Source organism: Lygodium microphyllum, chromosome 26 (genome assembly GCF_053477565.2).
Source record: "Lygodium microphyllum isolate KBCC chromosome 26, Lygodium_microphyllum_v1.1.10, whole genome shotgun sequence".
Lineage (NCBI taxonomy): Eukaryota > Viridiplantae > Streptophyta > Polypodiopsida > Schizaeales > Lygodiaceae > Lygodium > Lygodium microphyllum.
Window position 1 is genome coordinate 58,302,870 of NC_141160.1, and position 21,626 is coordinate 58,324,495.

Sequence of the window (21,626 nt, forward strand, 5' to 3'; positions counted from 1 at the left end):
GCTAGGGTTTATCCCTAAGAATCTTACAAGATGAAATTGGAAACCCTAGGTCTAACGACGCTAGCCTAGTAACCTGAGACAGATTGTTTTGTGACTCCATTGTCTCATAGTTTGATGCGACGCTTGCGTAGCAAGTGCGGAGTCATATGATCTTGTGATTGGATCACAAGAGAATGGCCAAATTCTCGCAATAAGGTTGACGGATCCTTACGCAAGTTATCTTGCAAGAGGATGAATACTTTAGTATCCTTCTTGAGTAAGGAAGATTAATTGGAAACTAAAGACCAACTGATAAATTGAAATAATTGATGAACTTAAGGTTTGACCAAGTCCGGTTAATAGGGTACACCCTAACCCAGGATATAGGGGAACCTGCCAAGCTGCAAGTCATCCCGGATCGAGTGCTGGATGCATTTGAAAGGAAGGATTCATTCCTTAGCAGTTTGCCAACAAAAACGATCAATGGAAATGTTTGTGCTTGCTACAGATTTTAGAGCACTGTTTGGCTTTGTTTGAATTAAAAGATAAATGGATATCTATACTTCAGGTTGAAGGCCTGAAGGGAGAGGCAGCTTCAGTTACCCCCGACTGCGTGCCTAACCCTAGCCAAGCGGGTTGTTAATCGCGCCGGGCAAGTGGACAGAACCCGCCGCGAGAGGTCTCTCCGTTGGGCGCTACTTGGAGCAGAAGGACTCTTGGGTGCCAGGGGGCTCTCGCCATAAATCCCTCGCCTTTCGGGTCCTGCACAAGAGGCTAACGTGACTCGGGATTGGATCTCGAGGCCCGCATACTAGTCGACGGGCAGAAACTTGGATTAGTGATCCTTGTGGATTGCTGGATAGCCTTCGGGCGGCCTTCAGGCGGATTGCAGATAAGCCTACAGGCTGGACTCTTTGTATTTCAAAGATAAATATGATAATCTGTTAATAAGGAACTTATCTGATATTGTTTTTCTATGTCAAGTGATAGGATTATGTGAAAGAACTAGTGCCTAACGGGTTAAAAAAAGAAGCTGGTTGTTACATGTCCAACTAATGTGTTAGGTAATTAAATAACTAAAACAACCCGAGGAAAGTGCGAAGGATGGGCCATTGGTCCGTCCTACGTATGGGTGGTCCCAGTTGGATGGGAACTTTTCTCAAATCATGATGGACAGCTGGAAGATCGTCAAAGAACACGAACAACAAGAGCGTTGACCTAGAGTTATATTTGAACCTGATTTACATTGTTTTAGGGGAACGGAATGGGAGTATGCCTTATGGCAGAGAGGTTGAGCTTTGCATCCCTCTCATTTCCCATTCTCCTTGAACCAAGTGCAGCGTGAATTTGCTTCGAACCTGGTGTTTCTGCGTAAAGTAGTTTGCTTGGGTTCAACGCTAGTTGCCGTTAGGAAATGACCAATAAAGAAAACCCTAATTCAGGTTGATCCTAAGTGGGAACAGCCAAAATACTTCCGCTACATGGCAGACGTGGAAAGCCCTAGATCACAAACCCCATAACATTCCATGGGAGTGCCGGGCGGAGCTTTCTAGACATCCTTTCCGATGGACTGCTAAGACGTGTCCTGAAGTTACAAGTGGACACGTTACATGTACACACACTTTTTTAAAATTTGAACTCTTCTTCAAGCTTCTATCTGGTTCTTTAAATATGATATAGCTCTCTTATAGATTAGAAACCCTTCACATCAGCAAATGTTATAGGAAAAAAGATAGCAAGCAATCTATTGATTTCAGTGGGGATTAGAAGAATAAGGGTATATAGCACATGAAAGACACCGTGGAACAAGAGGTTTTACTAATGGCTAGTAGGGTTTTGCATGTTTTTCTACCTAATTAGCTATCAAGCCAAAGAATCTTTGTGGGACCTCCATTGAGGCAACATGATGCATATAGATATCATTAAGATAAGGTTTCTTAAAAATGACATCTATGTTGGTATTGCCCAACTCCAAGTGTGTTGCACTCGCAAAAGGAAAAGAAGTGTTTGACAAGTTCCGATACCAAAACACAAACTCTTGGAGTGGCTTGATCACTAGAGATAGGCAAAGCATGGACATGGTGCTAAAGCTTTGAGATGTTTTGGCAACATTTCAGAGGTGAGTGTCACTGTTTTCTACTTGCCTCCTCTTCTGTGATCATGGACATCACCCCCACATAAGCTTTTTGTGTCATCCTTAACAATCTCATTACAAGGGATTGCACTTCATATTTCACAAACTCGATGCCTCTTTTGTCCATAAATTCATAAGGATAAACAAAATTGACCGCCTTATTGGAATACATACTTCAATCCTTTTCAGATTCACAGAAGCAATTGGTATAAATGTGATAGCTCACCCATAGCTAAAAGATCCTGATAATCCTTTTTAGAACAGTAGAAAGGTGATGCAAAAAACTACATCACTCTAGAGTATGCACAAATGCTCTAGAACATTAGAAAGGTGATGCCAAAAACTACATGACTCCAAAGTAAGCACAAAAGCTCCAAAATAAGCCAACAAACCGATACAAAATTTAATATTGCACTTGTTGGTTGCAGCTGCCAATTGGTTGCTCTTGCAACTGCCTAGTACATACTTCAATCTAATTCAAATCACACAAGCAGCTGGTATAAATGTGACAGTTCACCCATAACTAAAAGATATTGACAATAATTTTCAAAACAACAAAAAGTTGATGCCAAAAACTATACACATCTTCAAATACATCCATGTTGAGGTATAAACTTCAAAAACATATCTTCAATGTGTTTTAGAAGAATGAAACACTAAAGAGTTGGAGAATAGATGACCTCCAAACACAAGTCTTCAGTCTTTAGGTACTTCTACAGTAAAAACATAGCAATTCCATCCTCCTCGTTGTCCATCCTCCTCATTTTGTCTATGTCATTGGTCATGGCTTTCTTCCCCTTAGTCTTGCTTTTCTTAGGGAGAGGAAGGGTAAGCGACACATTATTGGGTGCCACTACACGCTTCTTTGTTCCCCGAGAGATTGGAGGTCATTGAGGTAATGGCACAATTTCCTCATGATGGTCTAGATTGTAACCTTGGGTAGAGAAGGGTTGAACCCCTAGTAGATTGTGTAGCTCGAGGTGTTGACCTTGGTAGCTTGAGAGAGAGAGATGCACTGATTCACACTATCATAGAGAGAACACACCTAATTGAGAGAGAGAGAGAGAGAGAGAGAGAGAGAGAGAGAGAGAGAGAGAGAGAGAGAGAGAGAGAGAGACGTCGGGACCGTTCCCATGGTCATGTGCCCCAAGGAGGTCAAGGGCTATGGCACATGCAAAGCCATCGAGGGCATCTTCCACCCTGGCCACAGTCCTATCTCATCATTGAGGACCTCGTCACCAGTGGTGCCTTTGTCCTCGAGACTATCGCTCTGCTCATCACTGATGTCGGGATCACGGTCACCGATGTTGTTGTGCTGTTCCACCGACAGTAAGGGGCCATGCAAACCTGCACCAGAATGGCGTGAAGCTTCATGCTGCGCTCAAACTAACTCAGATGGTGGAGGTGCTTGTGTGGCATGGGAAGTTAACGAAAGATGTGGCTACCTCTATGTGGTAGTTTTTGATAGATAATCAAACTTCCTTATCAGGCCCAGCACAAGGACATGTTCCCCATTCTCCAAAGAGCAGGATGTCTTTATAGCCACTGTTCTCTTCTTGCACAGAATGCAACAACAAAGATACTTTTTGAGCTCATGGAGAGGAAGAAGAGCAACTTGTCATTGGTTTTGTAGATGTGAACATAGCGAAAGAGTTGTTGGCTATTGCTAAAAAGGTATGTATAAGATTTTTGTTTCACTTAGAACAACTGTAAGATCTGATGGTATAACTTAATCAATAACACAAGCGATTGATCAACGTGAGCTTTTCTATCCTTTACATTGATTTCAAGTTACATCATTGGAAAACACAATAGTTCAAGGAAAACAAAATGTATGCCTTTTAATTGTTCCTTGATGTAGTAATTTTCTCCACATGAGTACAATCATCTAGCCAAGGAGGAGTATTTCATCAAGGAGCTATCTGATTAGACCTGAGAGTGTGGTATAATTGAAGCCATCTTTACATGTCTCAATTGTATATATCTATATGTTCGATGATGTCATGTACATGTTATGTGAGTTTATTATTGATAAGGCCTTAGTTAGCAATAGCACCACAATATTTGATCAAGGGAGTTACAGTACGAGTTATGAGAGACTCAGGTATTCACCATCACTTGCCAAATATGTAATCACTAGGCCCACCTCTTAACTATGGGCATCATAAGACCACAGCTAGGCTACCCGTAGTCAATGTCAGTGCATTAGTTAGTCAAGTGCATCTATGTCTAGTTGGTGCATTTTTTGCATCTAGAAAAGATGAGGTTTTCTAATAGGCTGCTAACTTTTCTAGATGCAAAAAATGCACCTACTATAGTGGTTGCACTTTAATTTGCATCTTTGTCTAGTAGAATGCTCACTAGAGCGGTTGCCAAAGCAGCCATTGGATAGATTCCAGAGTTAAAATATTATGTCAAAGGGATATTGGAGAATGTCTAATTCTTGATAGTGTTGTTTGGTATAAAAGAACACCAAGAAAGAATAGGTTCAAAGGCTTGTTGAAGGGGGAGTCTCAAAGTATTGCGATCATCCATCATTCTTATGTGGATTATTGAACTTTTTTTCCTCTTTGTGGTGACGTATTTGAGCTCGTGCAAGGCCTGGATTTTGGTGTAATCTTGACAAACTTGTACTTAGAACCATCTCCTTAACTTGGATCACAACTCAATTGTTGGCAGTGGCCTATTGTCCCACAGTGGACAATGTGGTAGATCTCTTCATGAAGCCTTTGTGCAAGGCTTCTATGCTTTATCACATGAGGTTGTTGGGTCTTCAAATGCTCCTAGGATCTGAGAGGGGGTGCCAGCTTGCCTATTTTATCATGGCAGTTTGCCATCTCTTGGTTGTGAGCTCTTGTTAGAGTCTAATAAAGAAATGGGAGCTATGACAGTTTTTTAGTGTGCACTTTTGGTTTATTTTTTGCATTTTGCATAATGTCATTATCTGCTTGACATTATTCAATCAGTTGACATTTTTTCCACATCAGCATCCTATGACTAGTCTGCCACTTTTGGCCATGTGGAAAGGTTTGCCAATTTTAGCATATTTTTGCTATTTATAGTAGTCACTAGGGCTAGGGCAGCATTCACTCATCTTGACACTCTCTATCTCCTGTGCTGCCATCTTCATCAGCCTAATTTGGTGCAATATAATTCTTGTGATATCATTGTCATCCACAATATGAAAAATAGTCATTCAAAAAAGGCATTGCAATGCTGTGTTTTGCAAAAAATTAGTTTGGTAGTAGACCTCACTATGTGGCTCTTACTCAAGTCTATTCTTATAATTCCTCTACAGACAAGGGAGTTGAGCCAAAAGTAATGATAGTTTCAAAAAAGTCAAGCAGACCTTCAAACTCATGTAAGGGCTTTCGTTTGTTAAGTGTCAACTTAGATGGTCATTATCTAGCAGCTGGTGATTGGAATAGCAATCTTCATGTATATGATCTACAGTCCGTTCAGATTGTAAACTTCAAGGTAAACAATGGTTGATCAAATGTGTTTATTGTTTTAGTAAGCATAATAGTTAGACTTAAAGGTGCTAGGAAGACACTACTTAAAAACATTATTTGACAGGTGGTTGGTGATATTGTACTAGAACTTGTGGTAATACTTGGCATGAAGCCCATGATGTAGGGATTCTTACTCTGAGCTTTGGAGCTATGGCCCTCATGGGTGCTAACATTAAGGCCATTCAAATTCCCCTTTTGGCATTTGGTGGTAGAGACTGTCTTGTACATATATATGATGTTTGCAGCTATTGTGACTTGTACATTCATAGTCTATCATTCCTTTGTCAACATGGTGGTCATTTTCACTTTCAAAGTTCATGTTTTGGAGATAGATATATTTTTTGTCTTATGCTATTGAAGAGTTTGTCTTATAGAGTACTTCTTTGAGCACACTTGATTTTTGAATTTAGGAATTTTGATGTCGTCGAGACATGAGATGATCATTCAGCTTCAATCAGCGCACCAAAATTTGCTTGTGGTGGTTTCAAATTGCCGAGCACTAGTGTCGACAAGTATGACTTCCTCCTAAAGTCATGGTTTTTACTTTGAATTTTTAGATTCTCAAGTCTATTTTGTTTTGGCGCAACTGTAAAACCACTTACCTGTAGATCAGTGGTGTTTTGCAACATAGAGGCAACAACAATGGGCATCAAGAGTACATGTTATCATCGAGAAATGGCTTCCCGTGGCATAGTTTATGATATGGATATTGATCCATACAACAAGATAGCAGTAACTGTTGGACAAGTTGGAAGTTCTTTTCATGGAAAGTTACTACAAGTTTTATATTGAAACATGATTGGCTAATATGTTAAGTTATTTGTCTTGTATCGTTTCAGGATAAGAAGCTGAACATGCTCAATCTTGCTAGTGGGAAGTCTATAAGATGCTTCAAACCAGAAGGAGAAGTTGATGAGCCCATAAAAGTATGAACAATGAATTCCTTTTTTTCACCTGCACAATTTACTATCAGATGGTGTAAAGAACAGGGCAAAAAAGGTATGTGTGTTTTGATGTTGTTTTTACAAGGATTTCTGCTCTCTTCAAATAAGAAAGCTCAATATAATAAGGATTAAACCTTGTTCTTCTTAAGGTTGACCACTTGAAGATAATTGGCAAAGCCACATCTCTTTATATCACACTTTTTTTGTCTACAGATTTGCTACTTTTGATCTTTAAGACATTGGGTTTGTGTACAATATTTGTCATCATTGTTTCTGATGTCTTTTGCCCCTTTCTGTGGTAGGTTCGCATTGATCCTAGTGGGTCATAAGTAGTCTGATCACATTCTGATAAGAGCATGCACATGTATGACATATCAGATGGAAGCATTTTATCCCTGGGGCAAGGTCATGCTGAAGTAATAACAGGGATAGCTTTCATGCCTGATTGCAAGCGGCTAATATCGGTAAGTTTAAGGTGGCCTTTAGAGTTGTATATATGCTGACCGTGACTTCTTTACTATAAATTTTTCACTTGGTGATTCTAATTTATGGTTTTCAAAGAGTTCAATGGAGAGAGTTGCATATTTGTTTGGAGGCTTCCTAATCTTTTGACTAAGATGATGTGGAAGTGCTATAGTTTTGACTCAAAAGGGCAACTAAACAATACTTCTTCAAACCCCTTGAGCTGTGACAAGTCTCAAACACAAGAATTGGATGCTTCTGGTACTCTTGTTACTACTGGACCTCAGCTTGCAAACAATACAACTCTTGCATTTAAGTTCAGCGTGTCCCTGTTGCCGCATTGGGCACAGGCCAAGGCTACAGAGACCATTCTAGAAAATGATGAGGGTGAATCAGAAGATTTAAGTTTTTGTTCTTTTGAATCAATATGGGAGGCCAAAGTTTGTAGTGCAACATGTTTTTGAAATAATGACATCAACATATACGTTAATAGGAATAAATATGGAAACTCCAGCTGAATTTTTATGATGCCTTTGGTGCCCAAGAAAACATCTTGCTTCAGCTGGATTTCCATATGATGGTTTAGTTTGCCTCTGGGATTTCAAGTCTGCAACATTGATAGCCAAAGTCAGAGCAACAATTGTATCCATGCCAATAAGTGGGATTCATGTTGCTCTAGATGGAAACTTTTTTGTTACAACAGGTGCTAATCACTTGAAACATTGGACTATCAGGTCAAATGCAGGACATCAATGATCTGGAATAGGCTCAGGTCTTGTCCTAGATGGGAGAAATGTTCATCTTGGTAGTCTATGTGAAAATTCTTTTGTGGTAGTAACATCTTGAAAAGATTCATGAGATGGAGATGTCCAACCGCTTTATGCCTTGACCTGCACAGGCATGCCCAAACAAGCTTTATACCAACTTTTTCTGTTTGGCACTATTCTCAAATCTGCTATTAATTTAGTATAATTAGTGAATTGAGGATTGTGGTTGACACATATGATGTTCAACAGGAATAGTATGCCTTCTACATTGTGAACTTGCATTGAAAAAATGGGTTGATATTAAGGTATCCTCTGATATGCAAGCAAGGATCTCTCTATGGTTGCCTATTTGCAAACATCAACAACAGTTTCAGCTACTTGTTGCCGGTTCGACAAGGCCATGGTTTAGCCATTTCAAGTTTGCACATAGCTTTTGCATGCAGTGATGGTATTGTGTAGATTTTCATGCTTGAGTCTCTTGCATTTACTGCAACTTTTCCTTGACCAGCACCATTTGGATTCCATGACTTGACAAATACAAACACATGCTCCTGAGTCCTACCTTATCGCACATAATGTAAATGGAATCTCATATCCTGATGCTGTTGCTTGTCAGTTTGCAACATCGCACAAGCTTGGTAAGTTTTATTTTGATTTAGCATTAGTGAGTCCTTATATTGAGAAGAAACTTAAAGCTGTTAGGCGTAAACTGCTTCAGTTTTGATAATACATTAGTCATGTTTCTCTTCAATCACTATTTTTACATCAAATATTTTGGTTCTTCCAGTTGTTGTATATGCCAATCATAGTTTCTTTGTTTGGGATATTGAGAACTTTTCAAAGGTCAGGACCTCTATTCCAGTATTGTTCAGGCCTATGCTTCTTAGAAGTTGTTAAGTTCTCTATTGAGTGGAAGATTAATGGTATCTCTAGCCTCTTTAACACTGTCTCTTTTATGATCTTGGGAGGGTTTGTAGTGCTATTAAAGAACTTGTAAGTAACATCTTAAAAATGCTTGGGACATCAGAGGACATATTTGAATGCATTGCATATATCCTCTTTGTCATAGGTTAGATCTGGCATGAGACATACATAGCATGTATCACTTCTCTATTGCTGAAGTATTTTTGTCATAGGTTAGATCTGGCATGAGACATAGCATTGCATGTATCCTCTTTGTCATAGGTTAGATCTTGCATGAGACATAGCATGTATTACTTCTCTATTGCTGAAGTATTTTTGAAAAAGGCCATGGTAGTTATGCATCATAGTTCAAAAGAATCATACTCTATCCTCTGATATGGTCATGTGGGGAATCTCCCCTAGCACACTGTACCCCCCTCCCTTGTTGCTTATAGGCACATATCCCACTCATGTGCTGATGAGTCACCTCCTTCCTTGAAGGAAACAAGGAGTGGAAAGGAATCACCTCATATTTAGACCTAGTCCCACCCTCCCGATTGATCAATGCCAAGTTTGGATTAGTTTTGGGTTGCATGAAAGTATATCTTCCATGTTGGGTTGTTTTTCGCCCATTTTGGGTTGTTTGGGGGCAGATCTGAAGGATAACTTAGTTGTGAGTAAGGGATAGGTGTTGAAGCTCTAGGATAGCAGGGCAACTTGATGTTGAGCAGATTCTAGGGCTGCAAATGACAGGATGCCCTTAAAACGAGGTTATTGACAAGTGTTAGTGCAGAAATTAGGGTTTCAAACAGTAGAACCCTAATAACCAGCAGGTGACCTTATTTTTTATCTTTGAAACAATAGAGCTTTTGCTGTTATAACACTTTCTTGGTAGCATATTGAATTTCTCTCTCTCCTCTACTATGTTCTGCCTCATCTTAGCAAATCTGAAGATATTCAACATTGTTTTGCTAAAACCAGGCCTTTTTACTGCTCTAATTAGGGTTTTTCTATTGTCTCAAGAAGTGCACCATTGAATATTGGCCATTCTCAGTTTTGCTCACCTATTTGAAGGTGGACAACTCTTATATGCTCTTGGAGGTTGTAAGGTGTCCACTTGTTCCCTTCAGGACACGTCTTAGCAGTCCATCGGAAAGGAGGTCTAGAAAGCTCTGCCCAACACTCCCAAGGAATGTCACGGGGTTTGCAATCTAGGACTTTTCGCATCTCCACGAAAGTATTCTAGCCATTCCCACTTAGGACAGACCTGAATCAGGGTTTTCTCTAATGGTCATTTTCTAAATGGCAACTAGCGTCGAACCGCCAACAAACTACTTTACGTAGAAACGCTAGGGCCGAAGCGGATTCACGCTGCACTTGGTTCAAGGAGAATGGGAAACGAGAGGGATGCAAGGCTCGACCTCTCTGCCATAAGGCATAGTCCCATTCCGTTCCCCCTAAAACAGCATAAATCCGGGATTATTATCACCTAGACTCTAGTCAGTGCCCTTACTATTCATTTCCTTGGAAATGATCTCCTTGCTGTCCATTATGATTGAGAAAATTTCCCGGCCAACCAGGACCACCCATCCGTAGGACGGACCCATGGCCACATCCACCGCACTTTCCTCAGGTTGTTTTGGTTATCTAATTACCTACCACATTTATTTGGACATGCATCAAGCAGCTTCCTTAATTAGCCCATTAGGCACTGGTTCCTTCACATAATCTTAGCACTTGACATAGAAAAACAATGTCAAACAAGTTCCTTTTCAACATATTATCATATTTATCTTTGGAATACATTTATAAAGTCCAGCCCGTAGGCTTATCCATAATCCACCCGAAGGCTATCCAGCAATCCATAGGGATTACTAATCCAAGATTCCGCCCATAGACTAGTATGTGGGCCTCAAGATCCAATCTCGAGTCATGTTGGCCTCTTGTGTAGGGCCCGGAAGGCAAGGGATTTACGGCCAGAGGCCCCCCTGGCACCCAAGCGTCCTCTTGCTCCAAGTAGCGCTCAACGGAGAGACCTCTCGCGGCGGGTTTGGTCCACCTTCCCGGCGTGGCTAACAACCCCCTTAGTTAGGGTCAGAGGCTGACAGTCGGGGGTAACTGAGGCTACCTCTCCCTTCAGGCCTTCAACCTGAAGCATTAGATATCTTTTCATCTTTTAGTTCATTGAGCAAACAAAGCAAACAATGCTATTTAAAGTGATACAAGCACAATCATTTCGAGTGGTCGTTTATTTGGCCAACTACTAAGGAGTGAATCCTTCTCTCCAAATGCATCCAGCATTCGATCCGGGATCAATTGCGCCTCGGCGAGATCCCCAAAGGTTTGTTTGTTAACCTTTATGTCCTTGGGTTAGGGCCGTACCCTATTAACCCAACTTAACCAATACCTTAAGTTCTATTAACAGTAAATATGTTGCTCCAAATTATTGATTGGTCCTTTGCTTCCAAGCAAATATCTAATTCCCTTATCTTAGTCACTTTTCCCAAGAAGGGTGCTATATCAGGATGACTACTCATCCTCTTGCAAGATAAACTTGCACAAGAATTTGCCAACCTCATTCCGAGAAATTGGCCATTCTCTTGTGATCAAACCACAAGATCATGTGACTCTGCAACTTGTTGCACAAGTGTCGCTTCTAATCCATGGGACTATTTTACCCATCCAATGGCATATTCTAATCATGGAATCACGATTAGATAGGAAATAGGGTTAGGGTGTCTTCATATCCAATTCGTTCATGATTGCACTAGGCCGACATCATCGGTTCTAGGATTCCAACTGAATCGGACTTTCATCTTTTTAGTGAGTGATCCTTAGGGTAGAAACCCTAGATCGTTTCTTGCAAGTACGTCCTATTGTCCCTACATTCCATGAATGTGGGCAGGACTTTAGGGATATGAGAGTTTTGACTTGGCAATAAGTGCGTCTAGGTCAAGTCCCTAACGTGCTAAACCCTAGTTAGCACTTGGAGTATATTGTATCGATTTAACCATCCTAAGAGATTCCTTTGCGGTTTAGGTGTTTAGGGTAAACCAATTTACTTGTCTATTCATGAAGATATTGTCTTGATCAAAGAGAAGAAAAACTAGTTGCATTACGATACTATTCTCGTAAGCACACGATTCATTGCCTACGTATGATTAGATTTACAACCGCTAACTTTTTTCGTTAAGATCAAAGCGTATGTTAAGTTATGACATAATTTCCATTGATCCTTCTAGAACATGCATTCAAGATTCATGCCACTAAGCTTTTAGGATTTTATGTTAAAATGAACCATTCAACCTTTCCCTAATTTCATTTCTGAATGAAGTATTCGTACGCTGAATGAGCATTACACAACCTTTCCTAACTACTTACATAGTTGATTGAGATTTATGCCAATTGACCAGAGTTTAACCTACTTCATGCAGCCCTAGACTCATTTCCATGCCTTGCAAATTCCTACAGTTGTTAGCAATATTCTTTAATGAATCATTGCGAAGAAAGAGATGTCTAATAATGCGACATGCGATTTAATCTTTCCATGTATAATCGAAGTGTACTACAATAATTTTCACTTCGTAATGATGGTCATTAGTTGATCTAGATTCGTTACTTTGCAATGCATAAAAACAACTTGCTAAGAATGCATAGACATCTTATGTTCCTTTTTTTGTTCGTTTCATTGAAAAAAATACAAATGACCGATCTTCAATCGTGAGTTATTTCCTTTAAAATAGCCAATGTATTTCAATCGCAAAAGTGTATCTTATCAAACTAGGTGGATTTGATAAGCATAAGCGCAACCTGGGTAGGCCTTGCGGCACTCCTGGATCTCGTTCAGCACCAGCGACGCGTCCGTGCACCCGAACATCGGCAGCTTCCACATCGTCCAGTACCGCCCGTCGTAGTACCCGCTCCCGTGGAAGTGCTCCCGGTACACGCTCCCCATCTGTTATTATACATATAATGATTGATGCAATCACCGTCACATGAAGAGACACAACCATCTACACACTTCTTCTTGTCACTGCCGGATTAGTTCTATGAACCCAGCAAGTGCACATCATTTCTCAACTCTAATATATTATGTATTCTTTTTAGCTTAGTTTTTCACGTACGTTGGAGAATTCCAGGCACGGGATCCAGCCCTTCTTGGTGATGTAGTCCACCTGCTTCGCCACCTGGTCAGTGCTCAGTGCTGGTAGGTACGTCCATGAATTAGCCATGCATGTTTGTAATACTTCAACATAAATCAAGAAATAGGAAGAAAACCTAGACTTGTTGGTTCGGTGAAATATCCACATGAATGTTAGGAGATGATCCTCCTGTGGTTGCGCCTTGTGCCTTTTTAGGGGCCATCGTGAATTTGACCTTCTTGCCTTGGCCGTAGTCTTATGATCTTGGCCCGTCTCCCTCGTATGCGAAATTCCCTTTGTGGTACGGCTTCCTTGATCGAAGCACCGTCTTGCGGAATTGGGCTTTGGAAATGGGGACTTATGAACTTTCCCTTCCTTTCGTAGAAGTTCTGGGAATAAAGATCTTTATGGAGAGGGAGTGTGAGGGAAAAATTAGAGATGGATTTATGGGGGAAATCGAGTGGGAAGGTTTTAGAGAAACCCCTCTTATTCTTATAGAATCGGGGCTAGGTTCCTAGTAACTCCCTTTGCTTCAAAGTCGGGATGGCTTATTGAGAATCTAAAGAGAAGGTCTTTAAACTCGGGGGTGAAGATTTTGCTTGTGGTGGCTGCTATGGGAAGGGGACTTGAAAATTCCGGGTTTGGAATGAACTTACGGAGATCAATATGAAGGCTTTAAATTCTGGGAATAAAATGGCCTTCACAGAAAGGGGGCTTAAGAAAAACCCGGGGTAAAATGGCTTGTGGGAATTTCGATGGGAAGGAGGGCTTTAAAAACCCGGCTAATATGGCTTTCTTTGAATCCATGGGAGGGGCTTAAAAACCCGGGGTAAAATGGATTTTGGGGGATGCAAGGGGAAAGTGTTTAATTCCCAGGGGATGCAAGGGGAAAATGGTGCTTAAATCCCAAGGGGGGGGGGATGTAAAGACCGCTTGGGAAGGGGGCTTATGAAAGCCCCCTTAGAAGCTTCCTAGAGAAGCTTTAGCACGTGGCATGGCGACTTGAAGACTTGCTGGGGGCATGTAGAAGGCTATCTGACTGGCAACTTCCACTGGCACCGCGGCTCCACAGACCACAGGATCTTCTCCCTCACGCCGGATTCCACAGCTCCCTCCTCTTCCACACCTTGGCACGGTGGCTGTTGGCTCCTTCCATAGTCTGGCGGCTTACTCTCGTCCTCACACACAAAATCCTCCACTCTCTCATGGTCTATCAGCCTCATGACTCTCCCCTCCTCCACCCCTTAGAGGGGGTCTATATAGGACAAGGGGGGGAGAGCTCCCTCCCATGTGGTGCCTCGCATGGCTATCCTCCCCTCCACCTCTCAAGTTCCCATTTCAGCCCATCCCCTTCCCTCAGCCATGCTTCGGCTGAGGGTCCCAAGGGGATGTTTACCTGCGGTTATGCGGGTTTTTAAACCTTGGTCCCGTTTGGCCAGTGGAGAGTCATGATACGTCGTGTATAGTTTAAAGATCACACCATCCATAATTTCAATGCTGGCATTGTCATTTGCATGAGTCTCATGGGGCTAGTAATATTTTCCAACAGAAATATTACATTCTCTCCCCCTTGGAGGAATCACGATGTCCTCATCTCGAGATAAACTGGGGATATTGATGGATGAGAGTGCTTTCATCCATCCAAGTGGCATCCTCCTTAGGATAATCTTTCCATTGGACGAGGCATTCTCTCAAGGTTCTGGATCTCAGTCGTCTCTCCCTAACATCTAAGATCCTGTCAAGCCGTAGCTCAAGGACTCGTTGGCTAGGCATTACAACTTGTTGGTCATCAAGTACATGGCTGGGATTAGGTACATACTTCTTCAATAGGCTGATATGGAATACATTATGAACCTTTAGGTTCTCAAGGAGTTGCAGTCTATAAGCATTAGGTCCTAGGCACTTGAGGATCTTGTATGGTCCACAATACCTTGGACTTAGCTTCTTGCAATCTCCTAAGGATAGGGAACTCTTCTTTGGGCGTATGCGAATGAAGACCATGTCTCCTTCCTCGAAGATTCTATCTTGATGCTTCAAATCCACGTATGCCTTTTGTCTGTCCTTGGCGGCTTGGATGTCCTGTCTTATTTACTTTACTTGGTCATCCATCTCTTCCAGCATCTGCCTTGAAGCTTCAAACCTCAAGGTTAGATCTGAGAAGTTTAGGGGACTTCGACAATCATGACCATACAATGCTTGAAAGGGGTCATCTGAATGCTTTGTTGGTAAGAAGCATTGTAGGAAAACTCAACCAAGGGCAAGTATTGAATCCACCTTTTTGGTTCCCGGTAGCAGTGTGCCCTTAGCATATCCTCAATGACTTGATTGATTCGCTCCGTTGGGCCATCAGTTTGAGGATGGTCAGCTGTACTAAAACAAGTTGAGTCCCAATGGCTTCAAAGATAGCTCTCCAGAAGTGTGATGTGAAGAGAGAATCACGATCACTAATGATTCTTCTGGGTAGCCCATGTAGCTTGAATATCTCCTTGATAAACAACATGGCAAAGTCTGAGGCTTTATAGTTTGTCTTTACTGGAATAAGGTGTGCAACCTTAGTAAGCATGTCAACCACAACCATGATGGAGTTGTATCCTCCCTGAACTTGGGGTAGGCCAACAACAAAGTCCATACTGATGAATTCCCATTTCATTTGGGGAATGTCAAGTGGTTGTAACTTTCCAGGCATTTTGACATGTTCAGCTTTGATACGCTGACAAGACAAACACTCAGTGACATATTTGAGAGCGTCACCTTTAAGCCTCTCCCAATAGTAACTCTCCTTAACTGCATTGAGAGTCTTAACATAGCCAGGATGTCCTCAGAAAGGGGAATCATGAGCTTCCCATAGTATCTTCTGCTTAAGTGACTAGCTTGCTGGTATACATAATCTCGTTCTATAGTAGACAAGTCCACTATTGATAAAGAATTCATGATACTTAGCCTGTAGCTTTTGGTCCCGGTCCTTGATAGGGATCTCCCTTAGCATCTTTTGATAGGCTGGATCATGGCATGCTTCTTCTCTAGCTAGTTTAAGTATTGGGTTGTTTGGCATGGACAACTTTGTGGCTAGAGATCTAGCTGTTGATGGATTTTGCAAGATTAGAGAATTAAGGAATACCTTGCGACTGAGTGCATCGGAAACTACATTCTCCTTTCCTAGTCGATATTTGATTTCAAAATCATACTCCTCCAGCACTTCAATCCACCGATGTTGCCTCATGTTGAGCTTGTTCTGGGTAAAGATCCACTTGAAACTTTTATGATCAGTCACTAGAGTAAACTTGTTACCCAACAAGTAGTGTCTCCAAAGCTTTAAAGCACGGATGACAGCTAACAGTTCTAGATCATGGGTAGCATAATTCTTCTCATGTCTCTTCAGTTTCCTTGAAGAATATGCTACAGGATGACCTTCTTGCATGAGCACACATCCTAAGGCAAGCGTGCTAGCATCAATTACTACCTCGAACTCCTTACTGAGGTCTGGAAGTTTTAGGATAGTTGCTGATACCAACTTCAATCTATCAAAGCTAGATTGTTCGGCAGCTGACCGTGCAATGGATGTTTGCTTCTTCAGTAAGTCCGTTAGAGGTGCTGCTATCAAAGCATAGTTTTTGATGAAGACCCTATACCATCCTGTCAATCCAAGAAAACTACGTATTTCTTTGATAGTTTTTGGTATTGGCCATTCTAGAACATCTCTGACTTTGCTTGGATCCACTGAGATTCCTTCCACTGATACGATGAATCCCAGATATTCAATCTGACGTTTGAAGAATGCACACTTCTTCATCTTAGCATAGAGCTTATGTGCTCTCATTGTCTCAAGGACAATCAGAAGTTGGGGTTCATGATCTTCTTCCTATTTGGAATAGACTAAAGTGTCATCGAAGAAGACGAGTACAAAGTCATCAAGATATAGCCTAAAGATATCCTGCATTAACTTGTTGAAGGTGGTGGTGCATTCGTAAGCCCGAATGACATAACTAGAAACTCAAAGTGTCCATATCTTGTGTTGAAGGCCGTCTTTGGGATATCTTCTTCCTTGATCCTTATCTGATAGTAACCAGACCTGAGATCAATCTTGGAGAAGATCTTCGCACCCTAAAGATGATCAAGAAGCTCATTTATACTAGGAATAGGGTACTTGTTCTTAACAGTTGATTGATTCAGCCCTCTGTAATCAATACATAGTCGAAGCGTTCCATCTTTCTTTTTTTGGAACAGTACTGGAGCTCCCCATGGTGAACTGCTAGGATGGATGTAGCCCTAATCTAGCAGTTGCTTGAGTTGTTCCTTCAGCTCAATTGCTTCCATGATGGACATTCTATAAGGTCTCTTTGCAATTGGCGTAGCTCCTGGCACTAGCTTGATCTCATGATCCACTTCTCTTTGAGGCAGGAGTTCTGTCAGCTATTCAGGAAATACATCTGTGTACTCTTTTAGCCATGAAGGTCCTTCACTAGACTCCTGCTTCTGATCTAACTTATTGAGCTTAATCAAGTAGACAAGTAGTCCCTTCCTAACTCCCTTTATAATCAGAGATGCTTTGGCCAATTGAATTTTTGGCTTTCCAACCTCTCCTTGAGTTGTGACCAATTCCCCTTCAGAGTTCGGAAAGGAAATTTGCCCCTTTCCACTATGAATGTGGGCATCATTAGGTTTAAGCCAATCCATTCTGAGTAGATACTCATAGATACCTAGGTTCATGACTCTGAATTTGACCGAAGTTATCTTTCCTCCCAGAAAGAATTCCACCTTAGCAGTTTACTTGGTACAAGTGACCTCATGACCATTTGCTAATTCCACAAGCAAGGTAGGTGCTTCTACTGTGGCTATCCCTAATCTTTTTACACAAGCTGGTGAGATAAACGAATGTGTACTGCCACAATCAATCACGGTCTTGAAACCTTTACCTTGATAGTCCGACGGTGTTTGAATCACCGAAAACTGGTGATTCGGCCCATTCTTGTGAAGAGCGGCATGGACTATCGCCCTTTCAAACTCTGCTTCCATGGTCAGATCTTCTTCTTCATACATTTTCATGTTGGCAATGCAGGCGGTTCTTCCTCTACCTCAGGTAGTGGCTCCTTGGCCACAGCCACTTCCTTGGAAAGGTGCTTGGCGATGTCCTCCTCCAAGCTTGGGACATTGCCTCTTGAAATGACTGAGCTCGTTGTAGTGAAAACAACGGAGGTTTCGGCCATTGCTTTGAGTAGGGACAAAGTTGTTGACATTATTAGTCCTTGCTTTCTTTCTCTGTCTCCGATTTTGACCTTGAACTCTCTTCATTTGAGGCCTATATGCTCCTCTGTTTAGATCATTATAAGGGAAAATTTTGTTACTTCCTGGCCTAGCCTGCACCTCCTGAATTATGGGCACAGCTCGAATGAGTGCATCCTTTAGATTTGATGGGCACATAGATTTGAGATGGGTATTCACTGGTAGATTTAAACCAGCACAAAATTTTGACACATGCTGTGTCATGTCCATCTGTGGTGCATACTTAAGAAGTGAGTTGAATTTAGAGTAGTATGCATCAAGAGTGAGTCCCAACTATTTTAGCTCGTAGAACTCATTCATTTTCTGCGTGCGATACACAGGTGGTAAGTATCTTCCTTGCATAGATTTCTTCAGTTTTTCCTACTACTCCGTAGTCTTCTGCGATCCCTTGATCTCTGCACCATTGCTTCCACCAAAGCCTAGCTTCGCTGGTGAGCTTCAGCTTGGCGAGCATAGCCAAGTTGGCAGGTGCAGTACTGGCTGCTTCAAAGTAATCCTCCATAGACTCTATCCAAATCTCAGCATCTGCTTGGACAATCCTACCTTTCCCGTCAAATTTTGGCAGCTTAATCTGCTTGAGAAGAAACTGCTTCTCTTGGATCACGACAATACTTGATGTAGAAGAGGCGAACTGCGAATCTGTACCTGGGATTGTGACTAGATAGAGGTTTCTTAACGTTATAACTCGCTAATTGTTATGATTTATATTTCATACCCAATTCAGCTATCAACCAAGAATCCTATCCACTTAACTTTTTATCAATTCTCATGGACAAGACAGACATTGATAAAAAAAAGTCTTATTGCATTTATATGGGCATAGCCCTTTTGGAGTACAATATTTCCTGAGATGATAGAGCAACTGTTACATTTAGTTTGGGGAGAATAATATTGTATTATATTTATCTACGAGAACTAGATAATAGTATGGTTTCTAGTCATGGATCTTCAGGATTCGGTAAGTCATCGAAAGATTAGGGTATCCTTTCCTTTGGAACCAATTCTTCTCATAGCACCCCAACACCTTGATCCTGTCGGCGGGGATTACACGGGTCACTTCCTTGTATATATATGAGTTCAGTTCAACCCTTCGACCTTGAATATGTAAAGTTGAGTTTACGTGAGCCTCCACAAAAATGAATAGCTTCACGATCTTCACGTCTTCCAACCACTTGATCCTCTTTAGGTTGGTTTGAAGGTATGTAAACCGGTGGGAAGCTATGTAGTAGATTCCTGAGTCACCTATCCATCTTCGTTCCACGTACAAAGGCGATGGATTATAAATACAATCTAGGATGTTCATCATCTCAACCCTTTGTCGATAATCCGGGGAATGCATAGCAGTCATAAACACGACTTGGAATACTAAGAACCTGTTCCATGCTTCATAATTTTGCAAGACAGCATCGAAAGTAAGGAAATGTTCTGAATAGCAATATTTTCTTTACTTCTTATTAAGATTTATTAAAAACAAATCCTTCGTTGGTTCACTCTGATACCAATTGTAACGTGTCCACTTGTTCCCTTCAGGACATGTCTTAGCACTCCATCAAAAAGGAGGTCAAGAAAGCTCCACCCAACACTCCCATGGAATGTCATGGGGTTTGCGATCTAGGACTTTCCGCGTCTGCCACGTAGCGGAAGTATTCTGCCGTTCCCACTTAGGACCGACCTGAATCAGATTGTTACCTAATGGTCATTTCCTAAAAGGCAACTAGCATTGAACCCCAAGCAAACTACTTTCAGCAGAAATGCTAGGGCCGAAGTGGATTCACGCTACACTTGGTTCAAGGAGAATGGGAAACAAGAGGGATGCAAGGCTCGACCTCTCTACCATAAGGCATAGTCCCATTCCGTTCCCCTAAAACAACATAAATCCGGGATTATTATCACCTAGACTCTAGGTTAACGCCATTGCTATTCATTTCCTTTGAAACGATCTCCTTGCTGTCCATTATGAATGAGAAAAGTTCTCGGCCAATCGAGACCACCCATCCGTAGGACGGACCCATGGCCACATCCACTGCACTTTCCTCAGGTTGTTTTAGTTATCTAATTACCTACCACATTTAGTTGGACATGCATCAAGCAGCTTCCTTAATTAGCCCGCTAGGCACTAGTTCCTTCACGTAATCTTAGCACTTGACATAGAAAAATAGTGTCAAACAAGTTCCTTTTCAACAGGTTATCATATTTATCTTTGGAATACATTTATAAAGTCCAGCCCGTAGGCTTATCCATAATCTGCCTGAAGGCTATCCAGCAATCCACATGGATTGCTAATCCAAGATTCCGCCAGTAGACTAGTATGCGGGCCTCACGATCCAATCCCGAGTCACGTTGGCCTCTTGTGCAGGGCCTGAAAGGCGAGGGATTTACAGCCAAAGCCCCCCTTGGCACCCAAGCGTCCTCCTGCTCCAAGTAGCGCTCAACGGAGAGACCTCTCGCGGTGGATTCGGTCCGCCTTCCCGGCACGGCTAACAACCCCCCTGGTTAGGGTCAGGCAGACAGTCGGGGGTAACTGAGGCTCCCTCTCCCTTCAGGCCTTCAACCTGAAGCATTAGGTATCTTTTCATCTTTTAGTCATTGAGTAAACAAAGCAAACAGTGCTCTTTAAACTGATACAAGCACAATCATTTCTAGTGGTCATTTATTTGGCCAACTGCTAAGGAGTGAATCCTTCTCTCCGAATGCATCCAACATTTGATCCAGGATCAATTGCGACTCGACAAGCATACCACCATCAAGGTTGTCAGGGGTTTGGATAGAAAATTACATGTTCAAAATCATGTACAAGAGAGATTTAACTTTTGTGACATGTACCATGTTGTAATAAAATTTAAAAAAACATGAGTTCATGCACCTGTTCACAATGGGCCAGTAATACAAACGTGTCACACAAATCATCCATCATTTTTTGGAATCTATTTCGAGAAATCCAGATGGACCTCATTGAACAGTTGCTCTAGCTCCTTCAAGTACCACTTTGAACCACTGCACATCGAATAGGATCATGGAGAAGCTATGGTAATCCACCATGATAATACTTTGCAAGTTCCCAAAATACTCCATCTCATCTATAACGGTGTTTGGATCTATTGCTCATGGTCGACTCTCTTGATTGAACTTTACCACGATACCACAATTTGTTGTGGAGTGCATTTTGTCGATATACTCTATGCAAAAATGCCGTCTGCACGACCACGCCTCACTGTATATTTTTTACTGTACATTGAAATAGTCAATTAGTTGTCGCATATAAAATCTAGATACAAAAAATCCTAAACACGTCATCACCTTTGGACTACATCTCCTCAAGAATTTCCACTCCTCAGTTGAGACTTTCACCCCTTTGCGAGACGTTGCGATCAAAGCTCCACGGAACCATCGTGTTGACATAAAACATGGCATCTCCTCCATGCCCTCGGGATATCAAATCAGTCAATGTTGCGTACTATGTCAAAATTCAGATCACACTTCTTCCCGATCTTTCCTAGCTTGCT

At 41.7% G+C, this 21,626-nt stretch overlaps 1 protein-coding gene across 1 annotated transcript; it reads right to left on the minus strand.

Moving 5' to 3' along the window:
* Nucleotides 1–3,275: 3,275 nt before the first annotated feature.
* LOC148013309 (ribulose bisphosphate carboxylase small subunit, chloroplastic 3-like) lies at nucleotides 3,276–12,933 on the minus strand. Its single transcript, XM_087667867.1, has 3 exons — nucleotides 12,826–12,933; nucleotides 12,512–12,656; nucleotides 3,276–3,460 (listed from the first exon to the last, which is right to left on the minus strand). Exons 1-3 carry the CDS (start codon nucleotides 12,931–12,933, stop codon nucleotides 3,276–3,278), a joined length of 438 nt encoding a protein of 145 aa, XP_087523993.1.
* Between the last annotated feature and the right edge of the window lie 8,693 nt (nucleotides 12,934–21,626).

Bases quoted from the DNA above. Each gene is read 5' to 3' on its own strand.
- LOC148013309 (XM_087667867.1), bottom strand. From the start codon at position 12,933: ATGGCTAATTCATGGACGTACCTACCAGCACTGAGCACTGACCAGGTG. The intron at 12,657-12,825 runs GTACGTGAAAAA...GTATAATAACAG, and splicing joins CGTGCCTGGAATTCTCCAAC to ATGGGGAGCGTGTACCGGGA. The intron at 3,461-12,511 runs GTTGCGCTTATG...ATTCTGGTGCAG, and splicing joins GTGCCGCAAGGCCTACCCAG to GTTTGCATGGCCCCTTACTG.